This window comes from Scatophagus argus, chromosome 5, assembly GCF_020382885.2.
Source record: "Scatophagus argus isolate fScaArg1 chromosome 5, fScaArg1.pri, whole genome shotgun sequence".
NCBI lineage: Eukaryota > Metazoa > Chordata > Actinopteri > Scatophagidae > Scatophagus > Scatophagus argus.
Window position 1 is genome coordinate 3,437,023 of NC_058497.1, and position 22,117 is coordinate 3,459,139.

A 22,117-nucleotide genomic window follows, 5' to 3' on the forward strand; every position below is an offset into this window, starting at 1 on the left:
AATTTGCCCTTAAGACCCATTGTTGTCATGGTTATGGACTTGCTCAAACAATATTTTATTGTCTTCTCGGACAGTGGAAGGGGGAAAAAGTAACAGCTGCACATCAGCTGAATGACTGTGATACTTCCTGTTCAGTGAAACCTGAACTGACCATGAGGTGGCACTGGATTCATGAGCATAGATGTAAACATTCTCTCACAGTTGCTTCAGTTCTGAAACCTGGTCCATCTTCTCAACTTTTGTTACTGATTCTATGACATTCTGACTCTTTTATCAGCTGAACAAAAGACTTTTGAAGGGCTTCGCCTCTTGAATCACGGTCACTTAGTCAAATACAAAAGACTTACATAAGCTTGCTATATTAATGTTCATTCATTATTGTTTATCCTGTGCAGGTTACCAAATAACTAGCGTAGCAGCGAGATATTTTTTTGTTCATTCTGAAATGATTTTAGCCTCTTATGCTGTGCAATGCTGTCATTGTGTTTCTGCAGATATATAAGCAGTGTCTCACCACATGTCAACACACTGTGTGCAGGTGTGTTGTAGTGAGAGTAACGTGCATAATCTAATGTCAACTCCTGAGAAGTAAACTTCTGACAGTATTTCTGCACCAGGTGAATAAGATGAGTGTCACTGTGATGCAGATCAGCACATGAAATTTCCAGGCTTTTTACAGAGAGTACGTTAACATTTGTAATACAGTTAGGATCTCTGAAAGTATCGCACCAAAATGCATGCAAATCCAAGCAGACATAAACTGTGCCACTTCAATGCTCAGTTAGTTTATTATACTGGAGTCACAGCCATCATGAAATCACAAGTGAATATGTAACAAGGTTCAATCTTTATCATATCAGCATCACACAGTATGGGAAACTCATGTAAATTTTCAGTGACACTATTCCCATTTTAACGAACCACAAGAGACACAATCAGAAGGCAAAACACTGTGGGCTTCAGCCAGGAAACAATTAAAAAGTTGGATAGGAGCTTAGTTTTAACGCCAGACACAAATTGTTTAGCAGAGCATGCCTCCAGGTATTCTTCCTACTCCCTTAAATACAAGGTTGAAATGACTCATTTGTTTGTAGTTCGCTCAGAGTCTTTTATACAAATTTCAGCACATCAATTTGAGTAGAAAATTGCACAATAATATCCTTTTATGCAAAAATGTCTCATTTTTCTTTTAAAAAAATGTCTTTGGCAGGAGGCATCAAAGTTATCAACTGTCTTGATGATGTTGCAGATCTGAAATGCCTTTTCTTGCAAACACAAGAAGATACTTGAATACATTAGCTCTTCACTGCCCAGTAAGGGTTTTATTTATTCCAGAGATGCTGCAGGTCACACTGAAACGAAAGCAGACTCTAGCCCACAAACCAGCATTAAGAAAACTCCTGCAGCTAGCTCCAAATCAAACCGTGGAAATAACATATCCTTTCAAATTTGGATGATGAGTGTGGGCTCATGGAGGAGTGACGTGCTGCTTCCCAGTCTCTCTCTTCCATGCTCCCGATGCTTCCAACCCCTAATCTTGACTGCAGATGCAAATAGTCTAAAAAACGTCCCTACCAAACATTTGCATTTAAACAAATAGATAAAGGTCATTTTGAAAAGCTGCCTCCTCATGACTTCAGTGTGAGGTGGCATGTTCCATGTGTCCCTGCCCTCCTGACAGCGTAGTTAAAGCTCCCACTGTGGCACACCACTCAGTATGGTGCTGCACACTGGGATTTAGCTACTGTAGGTAAATACAGCAGAAGGAGAACAGAGGCCTCTGTGTGTGTGTGTGTGTGTGTTTGTGTGTGTGTGTGTGTACATGTCACGCTGCTCAACAGCATCATGGAAACAGGTAAGATACAATCATTCATACACAGGTTGACTGCTGCTGCTGACTACTATTGTAATGACATGTAAAGTCTTACAGAGTTACTGCTAAAACAGATAAAACAGATTAAATGTGTGATTTCTTTTTTTTTTTTTTTTTTGTAATTTCATGAACTGGTGCTCATTTTTGGGAATGGAAAGACATTTAGTTGAATTTTGTTAGGTGTAATGATGTAGTTTGTGTTCTGGCTATTTTTTTTATCACTCACATGATTACCAAATCAATATTTTCTCTTCCTGACATTGATTTCTCCTTAGAGTACATCTCTTAGAGTATGTTCTCCTTAGAGATATGTTGTTTTAGTAGCTTTATGTACATAAGAAATGTGAATATAAGAAATGTACCAGAAAGGCCAATGTTCTCCATGCAAGTGGCATAGATGATGCTTGACATTTGAAAGATGTTTTTAATGTCAACCCGTTGTTATCATATTCTGATGATAAGATTCCTCTGTATTTAAACGTGGAACAGTACCTGATAGCATGATGTTCGTGAGCAGTAAGGATTTTTTTTTAAGATTTTCTCTAAATTTCATATTTTAGAGATCTCACCAGCAGCAAAGCAAAGTTGGGGCTTATCTAAAATATCCAGTCAAAAAGTTGGGATCTTTTACACAAGGATTTTTGCATGCAATTTCTGTTTGCATAATCAACTTTGCATTTTCATTGGGTTTATGCTTCTGCTACCCAGGAACATCCCCAAATCACACAGGCAACATGTTTCACATTTGTAAAGATGCAGGTAGAATTTGTAATCTGGACTTAACTCAAGGATTCTTAAAAAAGCTCCATCCAAACCCCTCCAGTGGTCGTCGCTGTGAGTGTTATCGTAAATTGCCTCTTTTTAGCTGTCTATTTGCACTGACCAAACCAAAGAAAATTTCCATGACATTTACACACCAATCCCAAAGAGTCATTCACCGATATGAATGAAACTGTGAAACATTCAAATGAACACACATTTGTGGGAATGGATGAAAATTTGTATGAAGTTAAACTGTTTCTGAATTTGTAGCAAATGGGAATTAACAAGCAGTGTTTCTGCTCTGTCTAGAATATTCTAAAAGAGTGTACCAAGGCGTTCGAGTCAAGCACACAGTCAAAGACCTGCTGGCGGAGAAGAGGTCCCGACAGACGAATGGGCCCAGATACAGTGTAAGCACAGACTCCTCTAAACGTTGCTGCTTTTGTCCTGTTCTGTCTCTCCCCACTTCATTTTTCTCCCAAACCAAACAGTGCAGCCACAGTTGACATTGTGTTATGGCACAATTAAGAGGTCACCTTTAAAAAACAAAAAAAAAAAAAAAAAAAAAGAAATCTCATCCTCTTGTTTACACTTTGGCTCGTTTTGTGGACCAACCATCCATGGTTGATCCATTGACCACCTGTACCTCCCCCCCTCCTCTGTCTCCACTCCCCTCAAGCACTCGCAAAGCCAATCTGTAAATAGCCAAGCGCAGTTTGTGTAGAGACAGGCACAAAGCATAGAGTCCCATCCTTTCCTCACAAAAGAACATTGACACAATGCCCGCAACGGTGACAGCCATGATCTCTCGAAAACTGCCCCGAGGTGGAGGGGGAGCTGGTGGGGGGGGGGGCAGCGTGTAAAGGCTGAGGTGGACAGGTAACACAGAGTCAGAGAAAGGGGCAGTGAAGGAGGCTGCCTATGCAAAGTTTGATCCACGCACACCTGCCAGTTGGCATTGTTCTCTGCGGTGTACAGGCCGCAGACAAGCCTCCCATTGTTGCCTCAGAAACACACGCCAACACGCTCACACAGTCAGAGAAATCAGGTTCTGCTTTAGACGTCTGCATGCACAAGCAAGACTGGCTTTTCATTTTCCACCACCCGCCTGTCAAAAGGCTTTTACAGGACAGCATTCACTGTTTGTTTTCTGTTTAGCATCGGCATGTCCACTCTATTGATATGCAGTCCACCAGCCACTAGCGTAATGTGGGGATTGTAGGAGAGACAGAAGACATGATAGCACCTGATGTAACAAAGAGAGAGAAATCACCATTTCTCAGCTTGGACTTTTAGTCAAAGTTCTGGGTTAGTTCTGAGTGGGAGGACAGTATGACAACAGCAATTCTTGGCTGTGCTGGTGACAGACTGAAGTTTTATTTAAACACACATTTTGTGGAGGCAGAGCTGCTCTGAAAGATGAATATACATGTGGCTGAGGTTAACTTCCATTGGAAAAGTCAAACAAACACATTCAGGGTGCAGGTGGATAAATGGAAACTTTGTGCTACTGTCTGTCAGCCAACCATATGACTGAAGATATTAACATTTCATATTGCTGCCTTTTATTTCTCTTATTAGAGCTCAGCTACACTTTTGTCTTTTGGCATTTGCTCCAAACATTCTCTGATATTAAAGGACAACCTGGCAATATTTTATAACTTTCCTCATCAAATCCCATTAAAAGAGCAAAATCAACAATGCATTGATCATACTAATAAGTACAGCCTGTGTTTCCAAAACCTGATTGTTTCTCTGTGTCATAAGGCTCTGCTGTTAAAACTAATCAAATTGCTCCTGTACAATAACCAAAACTATTTTAGTGTTGGCAGAAAAGGTGCTTATGTAGGAGGCAGCTGATCTGAAATTGTCATTCATGGCTTTTAAAGCCAGATCAGTGGGTCATGTTTGCATGAACACAAGCACTATGGTCTGTTTCACTCAAACCCACATACACCATCCTGCTGCCTTAATTACTCACTGCTAACACCCTAAACTATTTGTGACCAACATGTGCACTAATCAGTGAGCCTTTTTGAAAAGATTTACTTTTTTGGCAGGAGCCAGTGGGCTTGTGGCTGGGAGGCACAGACTGGGTAGAGACATCATCAATTATTGCTGGGCAGGCTATCTCATTATTGGTTTGTGTCTTTTCATGGGATTAGTTGACAATAAGAAACAAAAAAATGGAATAAAGCAGGTCATATCTTTTAAATCAATCTATCTCCAATCTAAGTCCATGGGGCTGAGGTGCATCAAATTTTATGCTGTTTGCGAGTACTGACAACTAATGAAGTTAGACATTAATGTCTTAAAAGCAGGACACTTTGTTCAAACTGGACTTTAAACCATGCCTCGCATGTGGAGGCAGCAGGGGGCTAAAGAGGAGACAAGTGTCTCTGTGAGGGGTCAGAGAGTCCACAGAGGGGACAATAACAACAGCTAAAGAAACCAGCTCCTGCTTTTGTTCTGCTTGAACGTAGGAATGGCAAGCTCTCTGGCTGCTGTAATGACACAGCTCAAAATGATGAAAGTGTGGTTTGGTTTTAGTTGATCAGTCTTCTCTAGCAGTTGCAATATTTTTAAAAAGTCAGATTTGCATCTATGGTGTGTAAGTTCATTTCGAATTGTTTCACTTATTTTCAACATATAATGAACATTTAGAACAAAATGAAAGCCAGTGTTAAAGCAAGTCTGTCAATGTAATATCACATTTTTTTCAAATTCAAGATTTTCAAAATAGTCGGAGCACTGTGTGAAACAGAATGCAGAGATCGACTTAATATTCATTTGAAATTCATTACCTCATCAACTTCGCTGACATGCTTCTTGTGAATTGGATGGCAGAAACATGTTTCAAACGAGTTGGGACAGGGGGCATCTAAACACCGGGAAAGTTGTTCAAAAAACACCTGTTTAGATCATTTCACAGGTAAACTGGTTCAGTGATGGCAGGTGATAGTATCATGAGTGGGTATGACAGGAGCAACCTTGAAATGAAAGTTCAGTCATTATCTGCTTGTCCCCATGCTGGTCTAAAGCCCAGTCAAGTTTCTTAGCTCACAAAACATTTCTGGAGCTTCACAGCAAAACAGCGTTGCAGCATTTTCCTTAGCAACTGAAGGACCTGGAGACTCGTGGAGAAAAACAAACAAACAAAGCATAAAATGGTTCCATGCAGCTCATCTGGTTGTAATCCAAGCCTCCAGAAGATGGAGATCACAAACTAATTTGAAGACATTATTTGAACTTTTTTTTTTTTTTTTTTATTCAAGACAAAAATATTCATTCATGGGGACAAGTAGATAATGGCTGACATTTTTTTGGTAAACTGTTACTAAAATATGTTCTATTATAAAGTAATTTCTTAAGTCAAATGAGTATTATGCAGGCCATGCTTTCATCTGACCAACAGTTCAGCACCTTTTCAAGTCTCTGTTTACTTGTATGTTTCTAAATGACGCATAAAGAACTGGTGATGCGCAGAGACACAGCAGCTAAAGCCGTCAGTGTCCTTCTGTTAGCTAATGCAGCCTTTTATCGCTGGGAATAAAAGGCCATTGAGAGTGAAGAGCAAACTCTGACCACAGAGGCAATCTCCTCGTGTTGAGACACGGAGAGCCACAGAGAAAATATAAGAATCTTACTGCATTTCAAGCCACCTGCTTCTCTTTTTTGAGAACACTTTTACTCGGGTGGTTTGCCCAAACATGCAGCTATCACATAAATCATCATGAGATGATGCGACTCTGCCTCAAACCTTTTTTTATCGTCACCATATAAGAACTTGCAGCTCAAAACTTTAGCAACATTTAATGATACCTGTTGGAAAACTGTGTCACTTCAGCAGCAAATGGTGATCAGATGACCAAATAATAGAACAGAAGCGAAAATGTTATAATTTTAACATAAACTCCTGAAAATGTACGTATCAGAACATAAAAGAACATAAAGTGAGTAAAGGAACTGCAATGAAGCAATGCACAAGAGAAGCTGCATTCATAATGTAGACTCATAATGAGTCCATCAACATTATCTTCCACCCCCTCCTCCACCACGAACACACACACACACACACACACACACACACACAGCCTGGCGATCACAGCTCGAGTTAGGTGATTTCCATACGCAGCCTTCAGAGATGCACTGAGCCGTACCTGGGCCACATGAGGAAGTCTTGGCACTGGCAAATTACATTCAAATTCTGGCCTCAAAATTTGTTTGCCTCCCAGCCAACATGGCTTAATATCAACTCTTTCATGTTAGCGATATGCAAACATGAAGTCTGCCCTGTCAAACCCTGTCTGTGTGTCTCTGCACTCACGTCTCTCTGCATGAATTTCTGACTGCTTTGAGAATAGAAACAGACGGGTACACAATTTATTCATGTTCATCAACAATAAGAAAACAGAACATGTCATATGAAATACATATCAAACATTGATCAAAGGTGAGTGGATTAACCACCTCACAGTAACAGAATGCAGGAAATCAATAATATGACACAGTGGACAGTCATCAGCTTTGGACAGCATTTTCAACAGTCTTACACTCTGGAGTTCAGTTCAGATTTCTCTGGAGGTGTTTAAAACATGTATTTAGAAATTCCTTGTCATCAACTCATCTTTCTGTTTGGATCAATCCTGTAGATTCTGGTCTGCCCGTATGGGTTCTTCTTTACCAGGTTGATGCTGATTCCCAGGAACCTAAAAGTGCTCACCTGCTCCGCCTCAGCTCCACTGATGCAGACAGGGGCTGCGTGTTGCCTTTTTCAGAAATCACATGTCATTTCCTTGGTTGCTGATCTTGAGCAGCAGGTTTTTCTTTGTGCACTGCTCAGCAAGACTGTTGATTTCCTCTTGATATGAACTCTTATCGCTGGGTGAAATTCAGCCGATGGTGGTGGTGGTGTTAGCGTACTTCCCAACCGAGTTGTCTTCGTGTGTGGGATTGCAGTCATGAGTGTACAGTGTGGACAGGAGGGGGCTGAGCACACAGTCCTGGCTCCGGCGTTCAACACTACAGTGGAGGACATGGGGCTGGCAGTCTGAACTGTCTGCGGTTTGTTTGTGAGGAAGTCCAGTATCCAGAAGAAGAGTGTTTTGGAGGAGACTGTGCTGAATGCTGAGCTGAAATCAACAAACAGCATTCTGATAGAGGTGTTGTTACTTATCAGGAACTCTTCTGTGGATCTGTTGGCTCTGAATGCAGACTGGTGAGGGTCCAGGCTGGCTGGGATGTTGGAGAACCAGTTCATCAAAGCACTTCATTAGAATGGGAGTGATGATGAAACTTGATACTTTTCCAGGGAAGCCACATGATAAGCCCTTGGGCTTTTTGGCTTTGCCTGCGCATCACTGTGAATGCATGAGCATTTCCTTGTGTTTTAACTCGTTATCAATTCTTATCTGACATATATACCGTATATATATATATGTATATATATATACATATATATATTATACACTGCATTATATTATCATAAAAACATATCTGCAATTGCAGTCAAAAAGAGTGCACTGATTTGCAAATTTACAGAACAAAAACAAGATAAAAAGATACTGTTTTATTTAACAACACCCAGTAAGTGTTTGGAAGCTTTGAAAGTGAAATTCTTTCCCATTTTTGCTTGTTATTTGACTTCAGTTACTCAACAGTTTGAGGTCTTTGTTGCTGTATTTTTTTGCTTCATAATGAGCCTCACATTTTCAAAAGAAGTCAAGTGTGGACTGCAGGCAGGTCAGTCTCGTACCTTCACTCTGTCACTATGAAGCCATGCGGTTGTCACACATTCAGAATGTCTTCATTGTCTTACTGGAATAAGAAGAGACGTCCCTGAAAAAGATGTCATCTGAATGGTACACCCTTGTGCGTTTTCGCATCTGCCATCATGAAGCAGCATTTTGGTTGTGTTTAGGCTCTCCTGTGACGGTCCTCTCATTATGGAGAGGTGTGCAGTTGCTCAGATCATCAGGTACTGATGTGAATGTGTTTTCATAGGAGGTACATGAAACCTCCCTTCCGCTAGTGGATGAGACGCAGAGGGATGTGATTAAATGGTAGCCTTTGACACCCTGGTAATGAAGTTGGTGCTTGTGAGCCAGCATAGGGTCCTATAACAAACCCTTTTATATTCTACCAGGTTGAAGCATATCTATAACTGTTATTCTTACTAGCCACAAGACAAAAGAAAAGAAGTAGAGCTAAGAGAATTTTGCGTAACGTTTTTTCTTGCTGATCTGGTGATTATGTAACAACCTCAGGTGGGGGTTTAACTGTTTGCTAATTTCTTTCAGAATCCATTTTAAATTCCTCATTTGTTATATTCAAGGCTTTGCGTGGCTCTGTGCCAGAACACATCAGTGACTTGCACTGTCAACACATTTTTATGTGCTTCTTTTCAGACCTCTACATGCTCTGTGTTTTTGGTGTCATAATACATCTCTGTCATGTCATCACCACACTACGTTTCTTTTTGATGTACGAACATTTGACTCCTTTCACCTTATGATCATTGTTATTTTCTTTGTGTTATGTCAAAATGATTCTTTTTTTATTATGTTGTTCTTGTTATAGTGCTGTATATCTTATACTATCCCATACTTCATTTTACCTTTGCGCTATTTAACAAAACACAATTTGCAAATGCGATGCAATATAGAATATGATGCATTGCTGTAGATTAAAGTACCCAACAGTATGTGAAGTAGTTCAAATGAGCTCAAACATCTACAGCAGTAAAATTCAGCATAAACATTAATGCAGCAATAATCCAAAACATCAGATATAAAAGTAAAACACTGACAGGGAACATTTAACTGTACTTTGACTACTTTTACATTTCATACTTTAGGTACATTTTGCTGATAATATGTACATACATCTTCCACTGCTGTTTATTGTGATTGAAGTTATTATATTTTCTGTAGCATCGGTATTGTGCTTGTTTTCCTTTGCCTCCTGTGTAGTAACTTACGATGGCCTATAAAAACCAAATTTCACAGAACTCCTTCGATAAACAGGGACAGTACTCAGTTTCTTCTTGCATTTTATGTTTATCACAGTAACAGCAATTAACCACAACTTTTTATTTAAATCAAGCTAAAAAGGAATTAAACTTATTGCTTGTGGTGAATTTAGGTACTCTAAAGGACTTTCTGAGAAACATCTAAAATTAAAGGTTTTATTTTTATAATTTTTTAGAATTATAATATTATATATATAGGGTTAGGGTATATATATATATACCCTAACCCTAACCCTATATATTTATATATATTTTAATTATATAATATATTATTTATATAGTTTTATAATTTTATGACAGCAGTTTTATGTATGAAAATATATGGAAAACATGATCACTGACAAATGAGCAGTAATGATATGTGTTGTATTACCAATCTATAGCCAGATAAACATGTTGTATGCACAGGATATTTAGGTTTATATATATATATATATATATATATATAAGTTTATAAGTCCCGGACACGGAAAATGTGTAGGTGACTAAACTTGTTGGTTATTGTTTAAAAATTGATAAATTCACCTAAATCTTGTTATGAAAGACAAATTTAAACAACCAGCAACAGTAAGAGGAGCTCTGTTACAGTAATGTGACAAACTGTTTACTCATGAAAAATGAGAAGAGCATACTTCAAGTGAATCTGAGCACGTGCAAAGAGATAAACCACTTTACTCTGTTACCTCTCTTCCACAGGGAGGATCAACGACACCACCTTCATTTGTCCAGATGCCAGGTGAGACTGCAAATCTCCACCTCACTCTTAACTGCCTCCAAGACAAATCTGTCAACACAGTATCAGTCAGCACTCTTACTATAACTACGCTTAATGCTGAGGACTCCAATTAACATTTTGTTTAAGTTGTCTGCACATTTCAAGAAGTTAAGATGTGTAAACACTGTGGTTAGACACTGCCGCCAACGTGAAGATGAGACATTTTTCTCAGTAAAATTGTCATATTATCCTCTGCAGGGTCTCACATGCTGCCCAGCTACTATAGCATGAGGCGTCCCTTCATCTCAGACTCAGACTTCTGCCCATCCACCAAGCAGTTCTCCCCTGATGTCTATTCATCCACACTGGGTGGTAAACCTCTGGGCTGCGAGCCCTCCACCATGACCAGTTACTCCTCCCTCATTGACGGTTACTACCCAGAGACCTTTGGTGATTACCGCAGCGCCGCCACCTTCTCCAGCTCCGGAGGATCCTTCCTGCCTTCATCGGCCCTCTCGTCCCTGCTGCCTCCCTTTAGTGGAGAGTCCTCACATCTATTTCTGGTAGGCCGGGGTCCCTCTGTGCAGATGTTAATTATCAATAGAGATTTAGCAGAATTCAGTTAAATGCACATTTTTCACTTTTTTGTTTTAATACGATAAATTTAATTATATAGAAAAGAGTGCGTCTCTCAGTATGTCCTCATTATAAATCAAAACATTTGTATGGCATAGTAAGTGAGAAACTTGTGTATGTTAAGACAGAAACTGCAAGATAATTTTGGTAATGTGATTGAAAGTAAAATGAGTACAGTCTTAGGATGTTTCACAGAGTTCACCGTTTGTCTGAAAGCAATCGCCAGACACCCATGTGAAGACCGAGACAGGTTTTAATTGCTGTAAACATTCCTCCTGTTCTAACAGGTCACTGAGACATCCCTTTCTGATGAGTTCACAGTCTATGTTTTGTGCAAAAGTTCACTCTAAAGTTCAAAAAATCTTAAAGAGGCTGTATTTTTGTAGGATATCCCTTTGTCCTGTCTAACTCTGACTGTTGAGCTCTTATGATTAGCTTTAGATGAATGCTCAAATACATTTTTGTGTAGAACAAAATCTAAAGTAGATGGTGATGGTGAACATGAACACTGAAATATTAAGATTGAAAGGCTTCTCAAACCATAACTTTTAAAGAAGGTAAGTGTTATTTGTTCGTTGGAGAAGCCAACACTGAAATTCGTTGATATCATTGAGGACACAGGCAGTCTCGTGTGTGTGAACTGACACAGACTAGACAGAGTGGCGACTGAAGAGGTTAAGAAATGCTTCTGTTAAATTTCCCTGTCTTTGAATTTAAGGTATGACAAGCAGTTAGTGTAATGAGTCTGAAACATAATCAAATGCAGTCCGAGTACAAACATGAGTTGAGGGGAAATGTGAATGACGTCACTTCATTATAAAAGCACTCCTGTTCTGATATGAACAAACAGTATCTGTTTCTGTCAGTCAGTGGAGGAAATGAATGAATGAATCATTCATCCTCTGCTCTCCTGTCTTCCTGCTTCAGAGAGACTCGTGGGAGCAGTCTGTTCCCGAGTCAGTATCCCAGGTGGAGGCTCTGTGTCCTGACAGCCTGACCTCTGTCAGCGTCCCTCCCTCCATGCCCAGCCCAGAACCCCCAGGGAGCCCCTCCCAGTACCGCTCGCCCAGCCGCGGCTCCTCCATGGGCCCCAGCAGCCAACCTTACACCTTACACTCTCTGGAAGACGCCCACTATCACCCCCTTACCACCAGCAGCTCCTACTCGGTCCCCTCCACCTCCTTCTCCTGCCCTCCCTACATGACCAGCCCCGTCAGCGACTTGGTTTCCAAGATGGTGACGGAGGAGGTGGCCGACAGCCACACCAGTCTGCCTCCCAATGGCGAGGCCCACTCATGCTGGCCCAAAGAGGACGGAGTGAGCTCGTGGTCAAACTACGAGATCAGGAGGGCCTACTGACTGCAGGACTGACCTGATGTACAAAAGAAAGTGGAGGTTTCACAGACAATTAAACAGTGACTTCAACAGGCACTTGACAGCACAGAGACAACGCATTCAAACAGCAGTCAAGTGTTTTGTTGACAGGACAATTTGAATGCATTTACAAGGATTAATATGTTGGTAGGAGTGTGGTAGCCCATGTTGACCAAGGTGCCCATATTACAGCCTGATCTGGTAGGAAAATCTTTCTTATCTTTTTAAACGTGTGTGCTTTTGTTTGATGTATATAAAAAGGAGTGATCCATGTAGACCCAATCAGAAAACAGTCACACTATAAGTCTTGACTACTGAAACACGAGCAAAAATGTAATAAAAAAGGACAGTCATTTTCATGGTATGAGGCCTTGGTCAAACAAAATACAAACTAACAAACTACATGAACATGACACATGCTGAGCACTCAAGAGGAACTTGTGCGGTTGCTGGTGGGTACAGTTAGCTTAACTAATAAATACAGTACATATGCCCATATATTTGTGTTTAGGTATAAATAAAGGCAAGTAGCATATCAGAATGGTTTGAAGTTGATATTCGGTGTATTTATTGTCAGAATAACCAATAAAGAAGAAATCGATCACCTATGACAAGCCTCCCACCGGCCTGAGTCAGCTGTAACACTTCAACACCACATGCTGCCATGAGAATTTCATAAACGCATCCAAACAGAGACGCTGTGCAGTAAAACTGTAAAAGGCTACATTTAATAGAGTTTTTCTATCACGTTGAGTCAATGTCAGTAATTTAACTTTGTCTGACTAAATAAAATGAATGCAAACTTATACATAAAGCTCATGTGTTTACTCAGTTATTACATATAAAGTTAAAGAAACAGCGAATTTGTTCAAGTATTTATGAGTCACATATTTTACATAACAGTAATGCATTTCAAGTAAGTTATTCTGTCTCTTGTAATAAATCACACTCAAGTTATTTAATTGTGAGCCTTTAAACTGAACTTTTGACATAAAATTTAGATGTAATTAAAATATTGAAATTCAAACTTTTGGGCATAATTATTTGTTTAAGTGAAAGCAAACTTAGCTGATAAAGAAAATAAAGAGCAAAGACAGAACAATGACACTTTCAGGATCACTATGTCTTGTATGAAAAAATACTTCAACGCCTGCATCCACTTTACTGGGATACATCTTGTCAATTATCACACTGTTTGGTACCAGAGCAAATGAAGACATTTTGCCATGAAGTTTTTGCCGCAGATGAAAAGCTGCTGCTTTAACATGAATCCCTACGCAAAATAGATGTTTCACCTTTTAAAGGAGATTCTTAGATTCTTACTTGGTGCATGTGCCTGTGAATATAATAAAGGTGAATAAAATAAAACACTTTAGAACCTGAAAAGTTTGATGAGGATATTTCTTACGCATATCATACCTCACTGTTGTACAATAAAATTAAGCTAATTTTACGTGTGTGAAGCTTATGGGAGTCCAAAGATGGACACACTTCAAAAATCACCACAAAAAGAATTAATAAGGGGTTTATTACACAAATGCTATATTGTTATTATAAACAGATACAAGGACATTTTATGACTCAGCTGTAATGTGGAGACACAGAACAAACAGTAAGACAGAGAGGCTCCTTTAAAACTCTCAGAGTGATGACTGATGATGAGTCAGCACTGTTCAGTGCAGACATTTAATATGAGCTCCGTATTTGTGTTCACAGTGTTGGATATCATAAAAATGTCAGCGCTTCATTTCTGCATGTGTTATCACAGGTTAATACATGTTAATATCTAAAGAAATGCATGTTTAGCATCAGGTGAAATTAAAAATGCTTTATAATGTTGTGATATGTTTAAAAGTTTGGGCAATGGCAAATTTAATCTTCAAACACTGGCTGCTAATGATTTAACAGTGTCTTACAGCAAATGCTATAGCATGTTATCAAACTCTTATTAAACTGTTCATACAAATCATTCATGGAAGGAGTTATAGTTGTTAACAAAGATGTCAATGAATACCCATATCCTTACATGTGCCTGGAACTACACTATAGTGTGTATTGTACTGTATAGGCTGTTTATAAATGATAAATATGGAGTTAAAATAAAGTGTTGCACAAAAGGGGGTTAGACAAAATGCTTTTCCCTCATCACCTCTTACAGTCAATTCAATTCAGTTTATTTATATAGCGCCAATTCACAACAAAAGTTATCTCATGACACTTTCCAATTTGAGCAGGTCTAGACCAAACTCTTTAATTAAATTGTAAATAGAGAGAGCCCAACATTCCCCAAAATGTCAGACCAAAAACAGATTGGTTCACATCTACTGTCTAAACACTTTCACCGATATGTTCAACATATATGACACCCAAAGTTGGCTCGTCATGGGGTTCAGTTTGGCCCTGCCAGATGTTTCTAGCAAAAAGACATAAATATAAATAAATAAAATTAAAATTATAATAGTATTTATGCAGCTTTAGTTTTGTGATGTAAAGTTCTTTATAACTTTATGTAGGGTAGCTTTTTATTAATCATTTTTGATAATGTGATAACAGCAGGCAAAGAGCCTCAGGAGGCACAGGAGGTCAGTCAGTTAATGGAGCTTGAGACCACAGTATCAATTTGCATGTTAACCATACAATACAATATAGTGCAACAGATGTTTGCTTTTGGTTCATGGCCCTCCCTTTAGTTTCAGTTTGGGCCCTCCCAGGGGAAAAGTTTGGGCATCACTGCAATAGATGTCCAGCGACTCCATTCTAACACCATTATTTAGCTGAGTTACATGTAAACCTTTACCTAGAAATGAACTGCTATCAAACTAAACGAGGGCAGACAGTAACTGAGGAGACTTTTCTGTATTTTTGGATGTAGTCTAGTAGTGTTGTCTAAAACATGCCACTTCCTGAAAATATGGGAAATAATAATAATAATAATAATACCAAAAAATATTGTCCATATCACAAAGAGGTGAAGGGAGAACCGCTGAGAAGACGTTCCGGTTTCTGGCCGCTAGGTGGCGCTCCGACTCCACTGTTGCAACAGGAGAAGAGGAGCCGCTGCGCTGCAACAAGAGGGAGAAAATCCATGAAAGTACAAGAAGAGCAGAGGACAGGGATGAAGACATCTTAACGTGTGTAAGGCAGGGAAGAGGGAGCTTCATGACAAGTGCCTGAGATCACCACAGACGGCTTTTTAAAAGGGCAAATATGAAGCACAAACATGTGATTAGATTAATACAATATATTTTCTTAATAGAATGGGGATGCTCCTAACTTTTAATGTTGTCGTTATCATTGTTATTACTGTAACTGTATGGTCAATAACAGTAATAATAACTTCCATTGGACCAGTTTGAGAGACCAGATTGCTCTGGATCTGGAGATGGTGAAAATGCAGTATTTCTCACAATGTGGTCACTTATCCTGCGCGGCTCGCATTCTGAAAAGCTAAAGGTTCTATTGGATCTGTTTTCCACATGCTGGTGTGAATGTGCTGCACAGAACGAGCTGCCAACGTTCTTCACCTTTCTATAAATGTTTAGAAAACAAATGCCTTTTAGCGTTAATCACCTGAGCGTAATTTAAATGGAAGTGATTTGCTTCTAAATTCAAGAAATTGAAGACACTGTCAAATTGTGGATCTTCACTGGTAAAATCTTCATCTTCCTAGAACAAAGTATTTTTTAAGTATTAATATGGTTTTTGTCAAAGATAAAGTAAAGGCAGACAAGTGCGGGGTCCTTCACCCGCAGCCTTCAGCAGGTGTGTGCGCTCAGAGCACTTGCTGCAGGAGCTCAAGGCCTGCGATGCCAAAGATGGCTACTGCCCTTTGCCACGCCCACTTCTTTCCCACATTTATGTGTTTTTCTGTGAAATAAAGCTTAAATATATGTTTGCATGTATTGTTTCCATGCAGTGTGGCCGCAGCAAACATGTGATCGCACGTGTGAAGTGAATTGCGGTGTTAAAGTTGCGCACAAGAGACACACAGTGCTGCAGTGCTTAATGAGGGGGTGTGATGCTCTGATAATGCAAAAGGAGGATAAAATTAATAAAAGTATGGTTTCTTTTCGGTCAAAGTGTAAAATACTTATGTATTACATTAAAGTGGAGTTTATACAATGTCCATGTGTAGTGATTTTTATTGAAAAATCGATACAAGTCAGTTGCCTCTGAATATTCAAATTGAAAGTAACGCGCAATCAAATCATTGTCAAATCATTGAGTTCTAGGGGTTTTAAATAGTAGGCATGGAGGGAGAAAATCTCAAACTAATATGTCCCCAGCTATATTACAATATTGTTGTATGCTCTGACTCTGCTGTAAGACATTTGTGTTGAGATTTTTGGAGACTTTTGCACAAATTTCGTTCTTGGCCATTTTGCTGAGGCAGAAAAGGACGTTGTGTCCCACAGGTCTTCTCCAGGGAGCCTTTTTTTCATCTCAGTCGTCATGTCTGGTGAGTTAAACATCGGATTTTCATCTGGAAATTGTTTTTTTATAGACTTTTTTTCCTGTTAGACAGAAAAGAGAAAAAAAGAGAAAAGTTTAGTGGCAAAATTAAAAACACCAAATAGTCACGTACAAAATGGATTCCTCATTTTGTTTTCCTGCAGATATTTACTTTATCACACGTTTAAATAACACATAAGATGACCAACAGTAAAATTAAACTTGGAGTGACAAATCTTTGTAGTTTAATGCCACCTGTTTCCTAGAGGGGGGATCGGCGTTTGCTTTCAAGCAGTCCCACACAGGGGAATCGGCTTTTAAGAATTTACTACATATTAAATTTCCATGATCACCGTCTGCTGACAGACGCCGAAACATGTGGATTATTACCTCTTAAGACATTTTATTATCAAAGGTCACTATCACCAGAACCGACATTTTAGCCGTATCCTGTGTGTCCGAGCTGCTTGTGCGTAACAGCACGTTATTATGAGTAACTGTGTTAGAGTGGGATGTGTCTGCTGTGTACTTTTGGCCCACTATTTGCCACATTTAAGGCAAATCATCAAGTCGCATTTAGCCATATGAATATTTATCAGATGAGGTTTCGCTGCCGATGCTCCGTCTCGTTATCAAATCGCCTTTTTCCAAACGGCTTGCCACTCCTGAGTGCATTAAATTACGCCTTTAGGCATGAATTACGAGCACCTATGTGAGGCCCTCTTTCTTGGTTCCATAATCAAGCTTCACCTATAGGAAATATACGGTCAATTATTACCCGTGTAAGCGCCATAGCATTTCAACTGGCACACGTCTGAGCGGCGGCCAGGAGGGATTTGAATAAAGTAACAGAGATTGGAGTAGATTTTAGGTTTGAATTATAAACAGCACGAGGCTGATGATGCGTTTGACATTTTCCACAAAACAACAATCTGAGCAAACTGAACTTAAACCGTATGAGCGGACACGGGTAACATGAAGCTGAAACGTGTGATGCGTAAACAGTGTTTTCAGGGATAGTTGCGGTGTTGCTTTAACCGAGACAAACTTTACTTTTTCTTTAGTGTCGACTCTTATACACAACTGTTGCTCAGATCAACAACTTCGACGCGTTTAGTGAGAAACCTTGTGAGTTTTGATCGTTTTACGGACTCTTTTTCAGCTCTTTGTTCGTGCCTTTTACGCGGTCGCCCATAGCGCCCGTATCCAACTTCAAACGATCTATCAAAAGATCTTAACAGTATTCCGACATCTGAATCGATCCGCCTTCACCATTTGAACAATTGTAATATCGTATATGCATGTATGGTCAGAAATATGTACTTACGGTAACGCATTTTGTGCCGCTTTCCTTTGTGTCTGGTCTGGGCGGGGTGGATCACTCACAGGCTACAGAGAGAGTTCGCTGTCGGCGTAATAGGAAATGCCCCGCCGTGTGGTGCAGTAAAGAGAGAGCCCTGACCCGGGGCAGAGGGAGCTCCGGGGTTGGGACAACTGGGTGAAAATCCCCAGAGCCAGAGCGAGCACTGAGCCATAATAATGCACTTTTACGCACCGCAGATGCAGACAAAACTTTACACATTCAAGCGCTACACATAGTTCACACTTAAGATTGTTGTTCATTACAACATGCTATATATCATTTTACACCACAATGTTAAATCACTAATGTATATGGTGAAGGACTATATGGAGAGATAACAGCTTATCGAGAGAAAAAAAAAACAATTGTATGAAATATTTTTATTTTGAGGGAAGACAATTTATTGTAAGTTTATACTTATGGAGGGAAAGTATTAAGGAAAAGTATTGAGGGGGTGAGTGTGTGTGTGTTTGGGGGGGGGGGGGCGCGTCTGCAGTGTGTCTGCTATTGTCCGCTGCGAGCAGGGTGTTTAGTAAACATGAGTGACATGCTGTTGTCTTTATGCAGATAAGCCGAGGGTGTACCAGGGAGTCCGAGTGAAGACCACAGTGAAAGAGCTGCTGCAGAGGCACAGAGCCCGGGAGGCCAACAGCAAAAAAGTTAAAACGGTAAACCCCCTCACCACACACTTTCTCTCTCTCTCTCTCTCTCTCTCTCTCTCTCTCTCTCTCTCTCTCTCTCTCTCTCTCTCAAACACACACGTCCCCCTTCGCGCTTTTCTTCCCTCTCTGTCCAATAGTCCAATACACCACTGCTGTCACCCTCCCTCCCTCTGTAGGAGAGAACCAACACTCACTGAGAAAAGCAATAAACTGCCCCTGTAAATAAATGACCACCCTTCCAGTAGCAAGCATTCACCAAAGACAAAATGCGCATACACATATATGGAAAGAAAAAGATCTCTTTCAATTTGAATCCAGTGTTATGACAGAGAAATCTAATCATCTCGACCTCCCCCCTCCTCCTGTGAACAGATATCCCAGGCTTGCTTGGACTTCCAGGATCCGTGCGCCTCCACTTTTCCAAGTAAGTCTACCCGGTAGCAGTACCTACGTCCAGTGTCTGACTGACAGTGATCACAGACCATAAAACTGTACACTTTAGACAGCCTCCATTGATCGAAATTAAAACCGTAATTCATCCCATTGTTAAGTAGTCTGTCGAAAATCCTCACTGGCTGCAGCAAGACAACTGAAGCTGATACTGTTGTGGGATTAATCTAAAGGAAGATGAGATTAGAACATACTGCACTCCTTGATGTCAGGCATTAACTTGTCATCACCGCTCTCCCCCAACCCCACCCCACCCCCACCACCCCCAAACCAGGAACAAAGTACTCACATGAAAGTGCAGGTCATGACCAACAAGTCAGAAAAATACTTGAATGTACGACTGACGGCTCCGCTCCAAATGTGCAGTCTCCTCTTATAAACCAAGGCTACATTCAAATGTGTTGGCTGATGGTATCATGACATCACTCCCTGAACTTATAGACCTATTTAAATGTCTTCCTGTAGTCCGTTACCTTGCACCCTTTTTTTGAATGCTCCCTTGAAGACATCTATCAGCCTTAATAATAACTTTTAATTTGAAACGCGACATTAAACCTGAGTGGACGTGGTTTCATACTTTGGTGTGTAACCAATGTGTGGGTTAGTATATATTACAGGCATGTAATGGTTAACCTGCAGCCAGTGATCCGAGTTTGCCTTTTTGTTTAGTTTGTCGGGTTTCTTCAGGTGATGTTTATTCTCAATTCCGTTTTAGGTCGCTATGTGGAGCCTCCCACCGCCGCTCTCCCACAGGACGCAAACAGCTGTGGAACGCGAGCCCTCCAGCTGCTCGCCGCCTCGTTCGACTTCCCTGACAACTCGTGCAACATCCAGATGCAGGAGAGCGCCATTAACGACATCCAGCAGCAGTTCGGGGACATGATGTTGCCCGGCAACGGCTACAGTGGCAACAACAACAGCATCGGCGGCGGCGGCGGCGGCTGCAGCTACAACGCCCCCCTGCCTCCCCCTCCCAACCTCCCGCTGCCCTGGTGCCATGGACTCTCTTCTGATGCGGACTACTATGGCCAGGGGACGGTAGGTTTCTCCCCTTCACGCTCACCAAATTCCACTAAATGATATACAGTTTGGTTATCAGGACGTATGTCGGACAGGAGAGTGTTCTCAGTCCACTGGGAAATGCAGTAAATTCCACTCTCACAGTATTGCACTGGTAACCTCAGACTGAACAGGACTTCCCACTGCAGAAAACTGAGCTGGGTTTGAGTTTAGAATGTATTAACTCTATTTCTGCGGCCAGCTGATTTTGTTTGTAACAATAAATAAAAAAATAAATAAAATCATGAAGTTAGAGTATATAGCAACTAATTTGGCTGTAAAATGCTTAAAAACATCCGAAATAAAGTCAAAGTCGATATATACACATTACATACATTATTATTTCAGCAGCATTAATAAAGGAATAATCAGCCTAAACTCACAGAGTTGAGTCTGTGGCCTGATCACATGTTACATTTCCAACTCCTGCTCAACATAGTTTTCAACATCACTGTCTTCTCCTTCTTCTTCTCTCAGGCTCCCTGCTCCTCACTGGAGTCTTTGAAGCGCTGCATCCCCACGGATCACGACAGCTACTCTCCACAGGACTCTTTTTCCTCCTCTTCCTCCTGCTACGACTCACCCACCAGGATGGAGTCCAGCTTCTTTGGCTTTACCTCAGAGCACTACCACTATCAGCACTGCAACCTCCAAGACTGTTACTGCCTTCCCCACTGTTGGCCAGGCCAGCAGGAGAGCTTCTCTGCCCCTGAATATGCACCTCACTACACCAGCACAGACTATCCTTACGCCTTTCCTGTGGAGGAGAGCTATTTTAAGAGGGATTGGCAGTTGAGTTCCGAAATGAGTTACAATGTATTATGATGAGACTGTCAGCTGTGTTGTTTTGTCTTTTGACTGCATTCTCCTCACGTGCTCTGTGAGGTTGCTCACATGATGGTCTGCTTTGCATTTCAGTGTGTGCTCTGACTGGCTTTCGCTCTAGTAGAGTGTATATGATGAATGTTGAATGGATGAAAAGACTGATATTTTTGTATCAATTGCTTTGTTTTAACAGCTTAGATTTATTTTCATACACATTACTTGTTGCTGTACTAAATAAAACTAAACTTACCAATGTGCCTTTAGTTTGTTTCTCTTTAACGGCTGATGTAGCAATCATAACTTAAAACATCAAAATACGTACAATGGAGTGTAGAGTGGACACAGAGGAGCTGTGTCAGGTAGATGTGTCAGTATTTTAGTTCATTCCCTAAACAAGCCACTACAGTTCTTTTCAAAATTGCTTATCATCAGGTTTCCTTCATTTACTTCACACCTTTCCAAACAAACTGCAAAAATGTGGGAGGGGAATAAAACAAGGCAGATTGAGAACGTGTTGAGGCTGAGCTGTGCTGTAATGCAACACTTTTTGCTGAAGTAAAGGAATCCTAAAAGATCTGACTTAACCTGCAAGAAGGACGTTCACCAGAGGCTAAAGAAGGCAAAAGAAGTGGATGAAGAGCAAGTTTGTTTAATTAAGAGATTACATGTGAACTGGGTAGCAAATACAGTGTATGCACCATATATATTTTTGGATGAGTACATCAGAAATATTTTGATTTTTTTCCTTGACATTCGTTCATCAAAATATCCAAACCAAGAACTCACGTGAGGCCACAGGGGTTACATGAAAGAATCAGAGAGCAGCACATTGAGAACACTCAATACAGGTTAGGCTGCAGTACATCTCAGTTTGTGTGTGACCACATGTCTGTCTTTGGCCCACTTGAAGTAATTA

The 22,117-nt window shown here is 40.4% G+C and overlaps 2 protein-coding genes and 1 long non-coding RNA gene across 3 annotated transcripts; 2 read left to right on the forward strand and 1 right to left on the reverse strand.

Annotated features, from left to right (window-relative positions):
• The first annotated feature begins 1,518 nt into the window (after positions 1-1,518).
• On the forward strand, positions 1,519-14,073 carry LOC124058834 (uncharacterized protein C11orf53 homolog). The gene is made up of 5 exons (XM_046388400.1): positions 1,519-1,855; positions 2,945-3,045; positions 10,362-10,401; positions 10,639-10,943; positions 11,944-14,073. The coding sequence occupies exons 1-5, from the start codon at positions 1,846-1,848 to the stop codon at positions 12,373-12,375; spliced, it is 888 nt and encodes a 295-aa protein (XP_046244356.1). The 5' UTR covers positions 1,519-1,845; the 3' UTR covers positions 12,376-14,073.
• On the reverse strand, positions 13,899-19,551 carry LOC124058842. Its single transcript, XR_006843334.1, has 3 exons — positions 18,170-19,551; positions 15,331-16,904; positions 13,899-14,803 (listed from the first exon to the last, which is right to left on the reverse strand). It is a non-coding gene; the product is annotated as an uncharacterized LOC124058842 (long non-coding RNA).
• linc.pou2af1 (lnc RNA pou2af1) lies at positions 16,719-21,459 on the forward strand. Its single transcript, XM_046388401.1, has 5 exons — positions 16,719-16,849; positions 18,773-18,873; positions 19,240-19,291; positions 20,033-20,355; positions 20,854-21,459. Exons 1-5 carry the CDS (start codon positions 16,843-16,845, stop codon positions 21,199-21,201), a joined length of 831 nt encoding a protein of 276 aa, XP_046244357.1. The 5' UTR covers positions 16,719-16,842; the 3' UTR covers positions 21,202-21,459.
• Positions 21,460-22,117: the final 658 nt, after the last annotated feature.

Bases quoted from the DNA above. Each gene is read 5' to 3' on its own strand.
- LOC124058834 (XM_046388400.1), top strand. The intron at 10,402-10,638 runs GTGAGACTGCAA...TATCCTCTGCAG, and splicing joins TTCATTTGTCCAGATGCCAG to GGTCTCACATGCTGCCCAGC. The intron at 10,944-11,943 runs GTAGGCCGGGGT...TTCCTGCTTCAG, and splicing joins AGTCCTCACATCTATTTCTG to AGAGACTCGTGGGAGCAGTC.
- linc.pou2af1 (XM_046388401.1), top strand. The intron at 19,292-20,032 runs GTAAGTCTACCC...ATTCCGTTTTAG, and splicing joins GTGCGCCTCCACTTTTCCAA to GTCGCTATGTGGAGCCTCCC. The intron at 20,356-20,853 runs GTAGGTTTCTCC...TTCTTCTCTCAG, and splicing joins ACTACTATGGCCAGGGGACG to GCTCCCTGCTCCTCACTGGA.